Source organism: Myotis davidii, unplaced genomic scaffold (assembly GCF_000327345.1).
Source record: "Myotis davidii unplaced genomic scaffold, ASM32734v1 scaffold363, whole genome shotgun sequence".
NCBI classification, from domain to species: domain Eukaryota; kingdom Metazoa; phylum Chordata; class Mammalia; order Chiroptera; family Vespertilionidae; genus Myotis; species Myotis davidii.
This window is the reverse complement of record NW_006294069.1, coordinates 4,298,377-4,313,540: the sequence shown is the minus strand read 5'-3', so window position 1 is coordinate 4,313,540 and position 15,164 is coordinate 4,298,377. Positions and strand designations below refer to the sequence as shown.

The window sequence follows — 15,164 nt, the reverse complement described above, 5'->3', positions numbered from 1 at the left end:
GAAAGAGTGCCGTGATCAATTACTAACATCAGGGGCAGAAGGGAGAGTGACAGCACAAGTGTCACCTATTTGCCATCCCTAATCTGGAGAAACACCACGGCTTATAGAGACAGCTACACAGACGCATGGGTGCACTTGGATACATACAGCCAATGGGTTTTTGACTAAGATACCAAAGCAACTCAACGTCTTTTCAACAACTGGGTGTCCCCCTGGGACTAAATAGACCTAGACCCCTACACTGGGCTGTACACACTTAAATTAAATTGACATGGATCTTAGACCTATAGCTAAACTTATAAGGCTTCTAGAAGAAAACATGATAATATTTGTGATATGGACTAAGCAAAGATTTCTTAGGAAACAGAAAGCTACAGCCATAAAATAAAATAAAAACACGAGTTAGACATCATCAAAATTAAAACTTCTGCTCATCAAAGACACTGTTAAAAAAAATAAATGAACTTGTATCCAGAATAGGTAAAGAATGCCTACAAGAAGACAAACACCCAATTTCCAAGGAGGATGAGGGGCAAAAGGAACTCTAAGAATGGTCAACAAGCATACGAAGAAGTGTTTAACAATATTAGCAAAATGCAAATTAAAACCACAGTGAAATACTCCTACACACGCACTCCAGTGGCTAAAATTAAATAACTTGACAATGGCAAATGTTGGCGAGGATGTGGAGCAGTAGGAATATAAAATAGTACCACCATCTGACACAACATTTGGTTTCATATAGTTAAACATTCGCCCAGCGTTTGACCCAGCCATTTCACTTTCGGTACTTACCTAAGAGAAATGAAAACACATGCCCAAAACAAAACAATAAAACCTATACCAGAATGTTCATAGTTTTGGCTGTGCATTATAGCCAAAGGCTGAAAACAACCGAGTGTCCCTCAACAGGAGAATAAGCAGCCTGTGGTGTGTTCGGACAAAGGAACACACTGCTGACACGCTCAGCAGCACGGGCGACTCTCACAGAAATGGTGCTGAGCTGAACACAAGGAGTACACGCTACATGGTTCCTTTGACATTGAGTTCCAGAACAGGCAAAACCAATTCACAGGGGGAAAAACCAGAACACTAGTTGCTTGGGAGGTAATGGGTGGGAGGGACTGGCTGTGAAGAGACATGAGGAACTTTCTGGGGTGGCAGATATGTCCTAGATCTGAGTTAAATCAGAGTGTGAGTAGCATGGGTGTGCCCTTTAATAAAAGCATACAGCCCTAGCTGGTTTGGCTCAGTGGATAGAGCGTCAAGCCTGTGGACTGAAGGGTCCCAGTTTCGATCCCGGTCAAGGACATGCACCTTGGTTACGGGCACATCTCTAGTGGGGGGAGGAGGGTGCAGGAGGCAATTGATCAGTGTTTCTCTCTCATCAATGTTTCTAACTCTCTAACCCTCTCCCTTCCTTCCTCTCTGTAAAGAATCAATAAAATATTTTTTTTTAAAAGATTTATGCATTTCAATGTATGTCAACTTTTTAAAATCTGGCTACAGCTAAAGTGTAGCCAGATTTTCAAGAAGTGTAAGCTAGTTGACCTTAACACACAAACAAAATCAGGGACAATATGCACATGTGCAGCTGTGCACACATGAGGGGTGGAGCCATGCAGGTGGTGCACACACAGGGATCTCCGGGGTCTTGATGCTGCCAAGGGGCAGCCCCGCAGGTGCAGGCCAGGTGAGCCCTTCCTCACGTCTGCACTGCCCTTGGGCTCCGCTGTCCGCCGGCCTCTATGAAATCAAAACACTCCTGTAAGTGGCTCCTGAAATGGCCTTTGGATGGGCGACAGACGTGGGTCTGTGTGGAGACCGGAGACGGCTCTCCCAGGGCCCGCAGAGCATCAACAAGAGAGCCAGCTAACCCTCCCGCAGCGGTGGTGCTGAGGGGAACAGATATTTGCCCTCTCCTGTCCCCTTCCAGGGCTTTCTCCGGGAAAGGAAAAACCAAACCTCCCTGCTGGTGTCCTTGAGCCTTTCCTGCCCCCGCCCAGGAGGTTCCCAACATCCGTCCCACAGATGCCTCCTCCTGTCACACAGACTTGGTAGATCTGAGAGGGGCTGACACCCCTCACTCAACTCTTCCCAGAGCGGAGGGGAACACCAGGGGCCCGAGGTTGCGCTACAAGCTGGAAAGGAAACCCTGGCCAGGCCCAAGGAGAGAGACTGGCTGGTGGGCACTGGTGAGCCTAGAAGGGTGGCAGGAGGAGACCAGACAGCTGGGAACAAGAGGCTCCTCTGATATCCGCATTCTCCCTAGCGCCTGGAGACTTACCACCTGCCTGACCCACCTCTGAGGGTGTCGGAGGTATTTGTGAGTGAAGAGCAAAGTGCCAAGGAAGCAAAGCAGGAACATGACTTTCTGGTCATCCCCACGGAAGGAACACCAGGCCTCCTCCTCCTCTGCTGGGAGGGAGAAGGTCTGAGTAGGGGCCGCCCTCAGGTTTGCACAGAGAAATGGAGGAGGTCTGAGCAGGGCCACGCTCAGACCTGCACACAGAGAGATGGAGAAGACGGAGCAAGGGTCACCCCCCACCTGACCTGGCCAGCCCGGGCCTCGTGGGGCTCCAGAGGCCAGTGTGATGGTTCTGATCGAGGTCACATCAAGTCCCAGCATTGTCACCCTCAACAAAACACACTGCACTGTGAGCTGGAAGGTGACCTGGAGGGTCAGCCCCATTCCCTTCACTTCGTGAACCCTGGACGGTTGCTGTGTGAGGTCAGTCCCAGGCGGGTTAGCCCGACCCCCTGTGCTTCCCGCTCCCCCACGGCCTCCCCGTGAAGCTGTCCTCGCCCCTCTCCGCCCCACTGAGAAGCCGCATGACACACTTGAGCTTGTCACATGCTGAGCCATATGGTTTCTTCTGCTCAGTTAAGGGCCCCGGTAGACAGCAGGTTCTTTGAGGGGTGAGGGCTGCGGCCTCGGTGTGACCCCCGGGACCCGGCGCAATGCTGGGCACACAAAGCCAGCCCTCCCTAAATGCCTGTTGGTCTGGTATTTTTTGCATGAAAACCAGATCACTAAAAATGTGGGCCTGGAAACGATCCACAGTATCCCCAGGGAGAGAGCCCCAACCCCTCTCCCAGCCCACCCTCTGCCAGCCACAGCGTGAGTTCTGGCTGGGAACTGGGCCCTCGTTCAGCCCATCTGCTTGGCATCTCTTTGGTGGCTTTTTCTCAGTTTCACATGAGAAAAAAAAATCCCCTTGAAAAACACAAACGGCGAAGAGGTGGGGCAGGAGGAGTGGGACCAGTTGCAGCAGGCATGGCAGTGGGGGGCAGTGGCCTGGGGGAGGGAGGGCCTTCTCAGGCAGGAGGCCAGCTGCTCCTCCAGCAGCCCCTCCCCAACCGAAGAAGCAGCTACAAGAAGGGCTGTCCCTGCATGTGGGGGTGGGATGAAAAGAGCACTTTACCAAAGATAGTTTGGGGCTTTGAGTTTAACTAAATCTGCTGGCTGCCGTAGGAACACAAGTATCCTCAGGGGGACCTTAGGTGAGTCATTTTCTATCCAGTTTATCTATAAAAGAAATGGACCGTCCATCCCTGACACTCTGCGGCTCCCAAGCTAATCAATACCAAAGGGGTATGCCTGCCACCCCTGCCCCACCTGCACTGCCAAGGAAACCAGGTGAGACCTTCCCCTACGGCCCAGACCCCCAGGGCCAGAGACCTGGAGAGGTTCCAGCCTCCACCTCGGGTGTCTCAGACTCCATCGTGAATAACAACCGGGAGGTCAGAGGCCTGATCTGCCCTCAGGGCTGGTGGGAACCCGGGTCTGCGCATGTGATCCCACGTGAGGCTGATGGGGAAGGGTGGGGCTCCTGGTCCATCTTGAAGAGCCCATGTCTATGAGCTTAACTTAGAGAAGTGTCACTTGGACACAGAGGCTCAGCTGGGATATAAGATTCAAGCAAAACCAGCGAAATCGAAGATCAAGTGGAGGCTCCTCTGACCTGGACATCCCTACGGTCAATACATCACAAACAGCCGCCATCCAGCCTTCCGGCCAGGACTGGGGGGCCGCAGAGCAGGACAGTTGGTGCCTCAAGGAACTCAATGGAGAGAAGCTTCGCACGACCAGCAACAGACAAGTGCAGTCACACAAGGGACACTCCCTCGCTGGTGAGCAGGCTGGTGAGGTAAATGAGGGTGGTGGTTTTAAGTCCCAGGTGGATCAGTTAGCTTTGCACAAAGAGAAAAATGTCCTGCCCTGGCCAGTGTGGCTCAGCTGGCGTGTCATCCTGTACACCAAAAGGTTTGGGGCTTAATTCCCGGTCAGAGCACATACCTAGGTTTCAGGTTCGATCCCTGGTCGGGGCAAGCGTTGGAGGCAACTAATCAATGCTTCTCTCACACATCAATGTTTCTCTATCTATCTATTATCTCATGCTCTCCCTTTCTTTCTCTCTAAAATCAATAAAAACATATTGGACAGGCATCTAATTACAGCTTAGACCAGGGGTGGGCAAACTTTTTGACTCGAGGGCCACAGTGGGTTCTTAAACTGGACCGGAGGGCCGGAACAAAAGCATGGATGGAGTGTTTGTGTGAACTAATATAAATTCAAAGTAAACATCATTACATAAAAGGATACGGTCTTTTTTTTTTTTTTTTTAGTTTTATTCATTTCAAACGGGCCAGATCCGGCCCGCGGGCCGTAGTTTGCCCACGGCTGGCTTAGATACAGAATAAGCCCAAATGACAATCACAGAGAGGCCCCTAAGTCCAGGTATACCACACACTGAACTCCCAATGCCAACCACAGAAGGGTCCTAACCAATTGTGAGTCCCCAGGGCAGCCCATCGAATCTTTCTGCGTTCCCAGCCTTGACCTTGGTGTTGGGGCTTTGGATAGTCAAGTCACAGGCTGGGAAATTCCTGAGCTGAGTTCAAAGAGGAGAAGGACAGAGCGCCCAGGGTTAGGGCTGCCTTCTGACAGTGGGTCACTAAGATTTCCCTGCAGGTGGCTGCTCTGTTCTGAGGCTGCCTGGGGTCTCACACAGGCCAGCCTCACCCCGACAGCTGGCCAGATCCTGTGCTGGCCAGAGCAAAATAGGGTCCGGCACCCAGCGGATGTTCATAAATAATTTTTTAATGAATCAATATTAATAATTTCTTCCCTGTGCTCCAAGTTCTCCATCAGTGCCCCTCTCTCCTGTATCTCCATACACCCTGCTCCCTCCTTCAGCATTTCCACACACTCCAGTCTCCCATCTCACAAGCGTTGTCTACACCTCCGAGTCCCGCACCATCTCCACTCACTCCTCACACGCCCAGTCTGGTGTCCACCCCTCCTCCCTCCCCACAACTGTTCTCAGTTACATCAGCAGCAGCAACCTGGGCACTAAGCCCAAAGGCCACTGTGCACTGCGCATCGTACTTGGCCTCTCCGAGCAGCTGACACAGCCGCCACCCGCCCCTCCTTTGTGAATGCTCCTCCCAACATGTGTCCAGCCTCCTCCACACCAGAGTCCCTCCAGGTGCTATCCCAGGAATCTTCTTACTCCATCCTCTCCCTGGAGAGTTCACCGCCCCACCACCCCTACACCCCAAGCTTCAATCCCATCTCTATGAAAATGACCAGATTTTTACCTCCAGTCCAGACCCTCCTTCTAAACCTGGCCCCCAAATACCCAGCTGCTCACTGGCATCCCCATTCGTGTCTCAAGCATGTCCCACTCAGCACTTAGAAGTCAAGGCCTCGCCCTCCCTTCCGGATCACTCCATCTCAGAGAAGGGCTGTAACCATTTATCCAGTTGATCCCACCTCTCCCAGATCCTCCTAGCTCATCAGTCTACCTCGTAGGAAATCTGAGACCTGACTGTTTCCAAATAACCTCAAGGGCCTTCAGAGTCAAGTCACCATACTCTCCTCACTGGACTCCTGCAGAAGCCTCCCGACTCATCTCCCACTTTCCACTCTGCTCTTCCCACGCACTCTCCACACAACAACCACAGTCATTTTTCCCATCATCTACACCTCTGGCTAAAACCTTCAGTGATTTCATTGCCCTTCGCAGGATGAAGCCCAATATCTTCAGCAGAACTTCCAAGGGTCTGACTCTCCGTCCCTAATGGTGGATGCTCTGGCCATGCTGGTCTCCTGGTTGGAGAAGCCATGGCTCTCCTGCCCCAGAGCATTTGGGGCCACAGCAGTGCTTCTGGAGTGGAAAGTACATGTGAATGGGGATGGTGCTAAAATGCAGATTCTGATTCAGTGGTCTGGAGGGAGGCCTGAGATCCTGCACTTCTACGGAGCTCCCAAATAATGCAGGTGTTTGTGGTCTCCTGGCCTCTCTTCGAGTAGTGAGTGTCTAGGACACCCTCCTCCACCCTCAGTTGACTCCTGCTCAACTCTCAGGGTTCAGCTTAAACATCATTGTTATTAACTTAATTGGGGTACTCCTAAGCTGGCCTTTGCTAAAAACGTCCTCAATCTGATTGAGGTACGTTCGCTGAGGTCGACCCCTTCCAACTCTCCCATCCACACTCGTCTTGTACACTTGTTTCATCTATCTCCTTTCACTCATCCTCTCTACATGTCCAAACCATCTCAACATACCTTTCTCAATCCTCGACGATTACTTCAGGGAAGAGGGGGTACAACAGAGAACAGCCCTAATTATCATCACACCAAACTGTCCATCCTTCGTTCTTAAAATTCTTTTTTCAACTCTTGTCTCCCTAGCTAGACTACAAGTTCCAGAACAGGGAAGAGAAGGGCCCTAACTGTTTCCCTGTGAGTCACCTCACAGCAGAGCTCCAGGACAGAGACAAGGCTGGCCTACATGTCCCCTCAGCTGATTCAGGCGGCGGGTGACTTCTTCAAAGCCAGCCCTCACCTGGCAAAATGCAAGGGAGGGAGGTGCATTGCTGCCTGGGCAGGGATAGTGCCTGAGCCAAAGTCTTCCCTGAAGGCCACATCAGGTGTGTGTGGCCATGCCACCAAGGGGGACTAGGGTAAAGAGGGAGGGGCATAGTGGGGGGAGGGTGATGGCCCCTCAGCTCCTTTCCAGGAATGAGATGGGCCTGGGCATGGGGGCCTGGGATGTGGTTTCCCAGGAGAGAGACCTGTGAATAAAATGGTAACAGGAAAAGAATTACCCAGAACCTTAAGTCAACTCTCCTACAGGCACTGGGGTGACAGGGCCAGCCTAAGAAGGCCAGTCGGAAGCAGGCAGACCGGCATGCAAGTTCCATTCAATAACCAGGAGATGCCCGACCAGTGTGTGGCTTAATGGTTGAGCATTGACCCATGAACCAACAGGTCACAGGTTGCGGGCAGGAGGCAGCCGATCAATGATTCTCATCATTGATGTTTCTATCTCTCTCTTCATCTCCCTTCCTCTCTGAAATCAATTTAAAAACCATATCTAAAAACGTCTTAAAAAGAACCAGGAGGGTCCCAGCCCATGGGACCCTCCTTTCCCATCCCCAGGCCCTGGCAGCCCTTCTGGGCAGTGGCCCCTAAGGCACTAGCCTGCAGCTACATGCTAAACCTGCTCCGCTTCCTCTTGCCTGGGACCCTTGTTCCGGAACCCCACAGCTCCACAAGGCCTCTCACTAATTACCAAGCATCCTGCCAACCCCATCAGCCCAGTCTATTTCCTCACCCTAACACCCCTGAGTCTCAGTCACACTTCCCTCCCGCGCTGCTGAGCTCAGGTGAACGCGGCTTCCAGAGGAGGCTGGGCACCCGTGCCTTCACTGGGCAGGCGCAGCTGGGCCGGTGCCGAAACAAAGCAGAGCCTTGAGCGGCACCCCCTCCCCACCCCTCCCCACTTACCAGCTCTGAGCCTCTTACCTTCATGGTGGGAGGTGCCGTGAGAGGAGGGGACAGCGACCGGTCTGGCAGGGGCACATCCGAGCTGTTGGCCAGCTCCTGCTTCCTGTGAGGAGGCCACAGAACACAGAAGAGGTGAGTGAGGGCCTGCCCGCACCGTCCCCTCTCTCCTCCAAAGCGCTGGGCTTGGGCACACCGTCCAGCACACACTGAGCAAACCAGAGTGGGTGCATTTCCCGGCTGGGATGGAGTAAAACCCAGAGCAGGGCTGCTCCACGCGTGGTTTCTGCTCCAGCAGCAGGAACTTGCGAGAAATGCAAATTCTCAAGTGCACCCCCGGCTCTCAGGTGACGGGGCCCAGGAATGTGCATTTTAACTATCTCTCAACGTGGTTCTGACGCACGCTGAAGTCTGAGAGTCACCGGGCTAACGAGGTACAGGATTGGGACTGGGTGGGAGAAGAAGGGGAGAGGGGTGAGCATTTTCTATTCATCCTCTCTGTGGCCCCTCTGTCCCTCAACACACCACACACACACACACACACACACACACACACACACTAGCCAGACAGCTGACCTTGGGAGGAAGGGGCTGCCTGCTTTGTGAGCTGCAGGTGAAACTTATTTTAGTCCCTGTGGGCTAGGACCATGGGGAGACGGCTAAACAGAGTTGTGTAGCCATGACAACATGATTGCGACAGGTTCCCTGCTCTCGCACACCCCCCACTTTCCATCTGGCCCTTCCAGTGACCAGGGAGTGCTAGTGCACAGTCTGATCACCAGGCAGAATGTTTGCAGTAGGATAAGGCTTCGGGACAGCGGTTACGCAACAGCCAGCTGGGCAGAGCCCGGGGGAGGCCCCGGACGAGGAACTCTGGAGTCCTGGACGTGCCCTAGTTATGTCCTGGGACGGGAGGGAAGGCAAGGATAACAGTACAAGGAGCCTAAAAAGATCAGGATGAACCATCCAAGCCCCAACTTTGCAACTGTTTCCTTCTCCAGAGCCCCAGCCTGAAGCTGCTGAGTCAGTCCAACGCCTGGTCCCCCTTAAACGACCAAGGAACACCCCCTGCCAACTCGAGAGAACATGTCTGCACTTCTTTCCAGCCCACGTACTGCCAAAGGGGGTCAGAGCTCCAACCCCAACCTCCTTCATGAGAGAACCCCACCCCTGCAGAGCCCAGCCCTCTGCCCAGAGCACACCCTTGTCCTGGGCCCAGCCACCACCCTGTCCCGGCTCCTCTCAGCCAGACAGGCCCAGACTAAGAGAAGCCAGACCACGTGCCCCGGGCCCCGTCCACCCTGACACAACGCCTGCCTGCCCCGCAGCCTGTCCTCCAGGAAGCGCGATAAGGAGGCTGCGTGCACATCTGGCTGGGAGAGGCTCCCTGTGACCCCTTAACCTCAACCTGCCAACTCGCCCTCTGCTCCTCCATCTGCCTTCCTCCCGCTTTCTTTGTGTTTTTTTTTAAATATATTTTTTATTGATTTCAGAGAGGAAGGGAGAGGGAGAGAGAGATCGAAACATCAATGATGACAGAGAATCATTGAGCGGCTGCCTCCTGCATGCACCCTTCTGGGGATGGAGCCCACAACCCGGGCATATGCCCTGACGGGGAATCGAGCCATGGCCTCCTGGTTCATAGGTCAACGCTCAACCACTGAACGACGAGGCCCGGCTTTCCTCCTCCTTTCTTTTCGGACGTTGGCCTCTCTGATGGCTGGAGTGGGGGTCTCCTCCCTCCTGATCCAGACTATAGCTAGCTCTCAGCCAGAACCACCAACCTTCCCTTCCACCACGGGATCCAGCCTGGCTCCTCCGGCCCTCACCTGCTTGTGGGTCGTGGTCCACCCAGGCCCATCCCTCCTGCCACTCTGCCCTCTCCCAAGCAGCCACGGTCCCTCCTCTATGGGCTGCCCCCCTGAGAGCCATGGTGGGGAAAGGGAAGGGGGGAAGAACGATCAAGGATGAGGAGCACCACTCTCAGGTCCCCTGAGGTGAGGACAGAGGAAGGCAGTTCCCCTTGGGGGCTGGGAGCCTGGTAGGAAAAAGCATGCAGGGAGGGGAGGGGAGGCAAGCGCCCCCTCCCCCCAGAGACTATAGGACAGCCGGGGGTTAGCAGAGGACCTCTGGCCTGCTCCGCTGGAGATGGCTTGTGGGCCAACCTGACCAATAGCTGCCCTGGCTCTCCAAAAACACACACTCTAGGGGAGGGAAATACTGGCAGGTTTTTACACCAGTGGCCAAGGGATGCTCATGTACATGGTTCCCTCCATAAGGCACAAGATGTCCACTCCCATGAGGCCAGAGCAGATGCGATTCTTTTCCAAGTCCCTGCATCCCAGACAAAGGGCCCCCGTACCAAACCCTCCCTGGACTGAGCCCTCTCCCCTGCGCCAGCCTGTTTGCCCCGGATGCTGGAATAACCTCCAGGGAGCGGTGAGGACTCTCAAGTGGGAGCTCAGGGTGTCTCCCACCAGAAGGATTTCCCCAGCGACGCTTGGAGCCTGGCCCTGCTGACACTTGACTTTGGACTTCTAGCCTCCAGAACGAAGGCAATGAAGGCAATAAATGTCTGTTATTTCAAGCCCCCCGCCCCCATTTGTGCTACTTGGTTACGGCGGCCCTAGGCAACAAAATACTGCCCAAGTCCCAGGCTCCAGCCTTGGCTTTGTAACCAGAGGACCCAAAACAAGGAGCATGAAATCCCTACTTCAGCCTCACACCCCTGCTGTGGTCAGCTGGGCCCCACCTTGTCCTGCCCGGCCTTCACAACCAATGACATTCGAGTGCCAGCCACCCTCCCAAGGACAGCCAGCCCGCCGTGCTACTGGCTGGCACTGAGATAAGAACTACAGTGCTCAATGCAGTTCCAGCCTTTTCTCAGGCAAACGTCACACATGAGTAGGTGAGAGTGGCACGGGTCTATCAAGGGGTGACCTTAAATCTGATCTAATTTTTATAAGTGGAGAGTAAATTATTAGCAGAGGTGGGACCCTCACTATTCTCTGTAACATCTTTCTAGTAGCCCACAGTGATCTTGACATGTATCATAGCAGTGAGATTGGAAACTGCCCCTTCAACCAAGACAGCCAAATGCCCACCCGCAGCTCTAAGGACTTGGGGTCCAGGACCCCCACAGGGACGCACAGGAGGAGGGGCTGCTGATGGGAGTGGAGGAGTGGGGAGGAGGGCAGAGAGAAGGCCGAGGAGGAGAGGAAGAGCATTCACTCAGCTAAGAGCAGGGTGGTAAGAGCAGGAGTGAATGGACAGAACAGGAGCCCTCCTCCCATCTAAGGGGGTCTAGGGCACTGCCACTCAGCATGCCTCCCTCCTGGAACCACATGGCACTGAGCTCCTGTACTCAGGGTTCCTTCCCCAGAGCCTGGGCGGTCCTGGGAGGGCTCAGGGAGGCCAGGAGAGGTGCTCACTGGCTTTAGCCAAATGAGGTTCCAGCCCCCTTTGGCCAGATGCAAATCTCAGGAGGAAATGATCAAAGAGCCTGGAGGGGAAGCTGAAAAACCAAAGGGCAATTCATCCAAATGGGGCTGTTTGTAGGGAACTGGACAGCACCCGGGGGGCAGGGGGAGGACCCCACTTTCAGCACCCAGGCATCCAGGGTCCTCACCTCCAGCCTCCGTTGGCTCTGCCTCAGACCATTTGAGATCCTTGCAGCCATCATCCCTCACACATTTCTATGAAAATGCCCTACACTACGAATCAAGAGATTCCTGGGTTCAAGTCCGGCTCTTCTTGCTACCCCACTGTGTGACCTTGGTTACCTCACCTCTCTGTGTCCCTGTTCCTTCATCTGCAGATGGGGGTGATGATGTTCTAAGGAATTAAAAGTGATGACTATGAAATGAAAAATAAAGTCCTATCTAAATGTAGACCATTATTATAATCATCATCTTTATTGTTATCACGACTCATAAAATGGTGATCCGGTCTCCTTGTAGAGAGAGAGAATCAAGGGTCCAGGACTGTTTAAATGTCTTTGAAAACATTTCTGGCATCTCAACTAAGCACCAATTCTAGCCCCGGGGATCTCCTTTCAGGATCATAACCATCAGTTAATAACTAACAGGGAAAATACCCACCTACCACCGGACGCTGTGGGCCAGGTTTAAGCCCGCCCTCCCCTTGTCGCCATCTGCATCTCCCCCCACGACTGCCTCCCGCCAGCCACCACGCTGGGCTCTGTGTTCTCTCGCTTTCCAAACAGCCAGGCTAGAGACATGGAGACAGCTGGCCACTGCAAAGAGCTTCTGGAAAAACCAAACCCAGAGGAATGGAAAACATCACTCACAACAGCCCAAAGGCAGAATAACCCGTGCCCATTAGCCAGCAGTGGGTAAACAAACTGTGGTCTTTCCCGTGAGGGAATATTACTCAGCCATGGAAAGGAGAGAAGCAGTGAGAGATGCCACAACACGGACACACCTCAAACATGGGAGGCTTACGTGAAAGGAGCCAGACACAGGGGCCCACGTATTGTGATTCCATTTACATGAAATGCCCGGAACCGGCAAACCCAGAGACAGAAGGTATCAGTGGCTGCAGAGCTGTGGGAGGAGGGACTAGGCAGTGACCGCTCATGGGCCTGGCGGTAGAGCGTGAGGTGATAAAATGTCCTGGAACTACACAGTGGTGATGGCTGTGCAATGCTGTGAATATACCGAAAACCGCTGAATTATCCACCTTAAAGGGGTAAATTTTATTACATATAAGTTGTGTATCAATTTTTTTAATATATTTTATTGATTTTTTACAGAGAGGAAGGGGGAGGGATAGAGAGTTAGAAACATCGATGAGAGAGAAACATCGATCAGCTGTCTCCTGCACACCCCCTACTGGGTATGTGCCCACAACCAAGGTACATGCCCTTGACCGGAATCGAACCTGGGACCCTTGAGTCCGCAGGCCAATGCTCTATCCACTGAGCCAAACCGGTTAGGGCTGTATATCCATTTTTTAAAGGAAGGAGAGAGAAGGGGCTGACTGAGCTCCACTGCTGTCATCCTGCTGTTTAACTTCTCCGGCTGCCTGTGGCGCCCACGGGGCCAGGCTGTGTGCAAGTTCTCGCTTTACGGCGATGCCTGAGATGCTGAGGTTAGGGCTGTATATCCATTTTTTAAAGGAAGAAGAGAGAAGGGGCTGACTGAACTCCACTGCTGTCATCCTGCTGTTTAACTTCTTCTCCGGCTGCCTGTGGTGCCCATGGGGCCAGGCTGTGTGCAAGTTCTCGCTTTACGGCGATGCCTGAGATGCTGAGCAGCGTTTCCTTACTACTCTCCCTGTTGAAAGCAACATCTTATAAGTGAACTGCAGCTCAATAAAAATGAAGTAAGGAAGGACGGAAAGAAGGAAAGAATGAAAAGAAAAAATGATGGCTGTGTGTGTGTCTGTGTGTGTGTGTCTAAACATCAATAAATAAAATTTTTAAAAGAAATAAAATAGCATTAACATAATATAAAAGAATAAAGAGCTTCAAGAGAAATCATCATATGAAACGGACACAATTGGTAGAGAAAGGAAATCAGAGGCCAGGATGATGACAAGCTGGACTCTCAGAGTCTTAGTAAAGACCTCAGCTTTCCCCTCTGCAGAATGGGCACACTAACTCACAACTGGTATGAACTTCCAACTTTCCTGCACAGGACTCAGAAAAGTGTGCTCAGCTCCTCCATGTGACGCGTCTTAGACAGTTTTCGTGATGATTGAGAACTATGTGCTCACTGGGCAAGCTGGGCCAGGGGGGATGGCTGAGTGGACCGGGCTAGGTGGGGGCTGAGGGCCCATGCCCAGAGGAATCCACCTTGCTGCCTTTAGAGACCCAGGGCCCAGTGGCACAATCACAGAGCCCTCATTCTACCAGCCAGCAGTGCTGCGGCATCCCCACGAGTGGGAAACATTCCAGAAGTTCCATCCATGTGTGCAGGACACCCTGGCAGCAGGCTGGAGCAGAGGGCCAGGCCCAAGCCTCGAGGGAGACTGGTGGGCAGTATGTGCAATGGATCAAAAGCACTGGCTTTACGGTCCAACAGGCGTGGGTTAGAATTCCAGCACCACGCCTGTGACCCTGATCAGCCACGTCACCTCTCTGCCCCTCAGCTTCCTCATCTGTAAAATACCAGCCCCTGACCAGTAACCCGCTCAGCACAGGGCCTGGTCCTCAGCAGAAACGCAGGCCTGGTCGCCACTGTTACTGTTGCCAAGGCTGCTGTCAAGTGAGCTGGAAGGAGTGGGCATGACGGAGGGGCCAAGGCACAATGCCAGCCAGAAGGTGGAGGGGAGGCAGGGACGGCTTCTAATCTGGGGAACACAGATGCCCACCTACTGTGGACACAGCCTGGGAGGCAGGGACAGGGGAGCACAGCCATTGTGTGGGGGCCACCAGGTCCTGCACATACACAAACCCCAACGGAGACCCAGAAGTGAAGACGTGAGTGTCCACCCCGTGTGGGGGCCCATGTGGAAGGGGAGAGGAACGCGAGCCCAGCAGAGCTGGCAGAGGGGTGGAGGGAGGAAAGGGGTAACGGGATTCGGGAATGAGGCTCCAGCAGGTGGAGGGAGCGCCTCCGATGCCCCTGGGAGACCCCCGTGGGAAGGAGCAGGTGTTGCTCACCTGTCGGCACCTGGCACCATGGACTCTGGAGTCACAGCCTACCCCCGTGCATATTCAAAGTGGATCCTGGAGATTCGGAGCACCGCCTAGACCTTTGATAATTCACAACTCCCCAGGGGATGCAAAACAGCAACCTTTCCCCGCCACCGTGCACACCCAACCCCAGAGCTCATGGACAGAGGCCAGCAGCCGGGGACAAACACTATAAACCATCAACAGCCCAGTCACAAAGACAAGAACACTGAGGCTGGAGAGGCGGGCAAGCTGCACAGATCCAGGCCACCTCAGCAGGATATGCAGGAAGAGAGTAGTCACATACGTGGTTTCTACACGAAGCCTGCGTGCCAGTGTGAGGGGAGGGAAGGGGCAGGGGCCCAAGGGCTCTAGGTGCCCAGTAAGGAGTAGACTGACAGCAGAGGCCAGGGCTGCAAAGGAGGTGTGCCAGGTGTGACTGACCACCCCAGGCCATGGTCTGGGCATCAAGCTGTGGCTGCCTGAGGGACCAAGGGAGGCCTGGGCGACACTCCGTTCCAGCAGCTCCGAAGGACATGCTGGCTTCTCTCTGGGTGTGACGGGGGAGGACGACATTGCCCTTCCCTGGAAACCCTGAGTCCCTGAACTGGGCCAAGGGTAGGAGAAAGGGCAGGCGCCAAGGGGAGACAGGACACAGCAGGGCGACCCAGCCCTGGCCCGCGGGTGGCACGAGTAAGCCTCCTCCTGCATCAGGTCTGAGAGCTGATA

The 15,164-nt window shown here is 53.8% G+C and overlaps 1 protein-coding gene across 9 annotated transcripts in view; it reads right to left on the bottom strand.

Moving 5' to 3' along the window:
* The window catches only part of RAP1GAP2 (RAP1 GTPase activating protein 2), a 193,320-nt gene that overhangs the window by 86,028 nt on the left and 92,128 nt on the right, over positions 1-15,164 (bottom strand). For all 9 annotated transcript variants that reach the window (XR_435893.2, XM_015566795.1, XM_006768111.2 and 6 more), the window contains one exon: positions 7,817-7,901. Coding sequence is in view for 8 of the 9 variants with exons in the window: in XM_015566795.1 (XP_015422281.1) it covers positions 7,817-7,901 (85 nt within the window). In the remaining variant the exon portion in view is untranslated. The remainder of the gene's footprint in view (positions 1-7,816; positions 7,902-15,164) is intronic.